The sequence below is a fragment of the Penaeus monodon genome, chromosome 28 (genome assembly GCF_015228065.2).
Source record: "Penaeus monodon isolate SGIC_2016 chromosome 28, NSTDA_Pmon_1, whole genome shotgun sequence".
NCBI classification, from domain to species: Eukaryota; Metazoa; Arthropoda; class Malacostraca; order Decapoda; family Penaeidae; genus Penaeus; species Penaeus monodon.
The window spans coordinates 6,890,916-6,891,589 of record NC_051413.1 but is presented as its reverse complement, the minus strand read 5'-3'; the positions used below and the strand labels follow the sequence as shown (position 1 = coordinate 6,891,589).

The 674-nt window shown below is 40.1% G+C and overlaps 1 protein-coding gene across 1 annotated transcript in view; it reads left to right on the top strand.

Annotated features, from left to right (window-relative positions):
• Positions 1 to 674, top strand: part of LOC119591029 (protein scribble homolog) — a gene marked incomplete at its 5' end in the record, with an annotated part of 112,139 nt that overhangs the window by 106,359 nt on the left and 5,106 nt on the right. Inside the window, 1 exon segment of the mRNA XM_037939758.1 lies at positions 61 to 125. Coding sequence (XP_037795686.1) covers positions 61 to 125 — 65 coding nt within the window.

The following is a 674-nucleotide window of genomic DNA, read 5'->3' as shown; positions in this document are numbered from 1 at the left end:
CCCTGTAGTCAGGCCTCCTTGTTGACCTCTGAATGTCTTTGTGTGTCTGCCCTATTCCAGATAACACTAATAATGACAACTCAATTAATAACTTCAACAACACGGACCAAGAGAATAACATGCCCGTAAGTAGTGTGTTGCATCCATGTCAGTTTCTCCCATAACACTTGTGCCCTCCCCTCCCCTTAGTCAGTGGCCATAGCTTTGTAGATGCTTCATACATTGGCCAGTGAGATACAGAGTAGTTGTCCTTGTCTTGTTATGCCTGGCCAGAGGTTGTGAAATGTAGAAGAGGCTGTTTATTGGCTAGAATTATGGTTTACTCTCAGCCAACAGCTTTTATTAATAAGGAAGGGAAGCATGACCTCAAGTAACTGTATGCCAAGTGTCTGTATGGTTGTTAATTGTGATTATAATTGTTATTCATGTTTTGGATTGCCTGAAAGACTCTGCTAAGTAAGAAATGTAAGAGATTTCTTGAAGTTGAAATAGAATTGGTAACAGTTGATTGATTTTTGTCACAGAGGAGACACTGGTGTCTGTGTAGAGTGCTGTGAATGCATGCAGTTTTTGTTGTGTGTTGATGTACTACTGGTTGCAGCATGGCAGTGTCTGAGTTTAACATTTGAGAATTGACATCTTTAATGACATCTTATTTAGAGACAAGAGAGAGT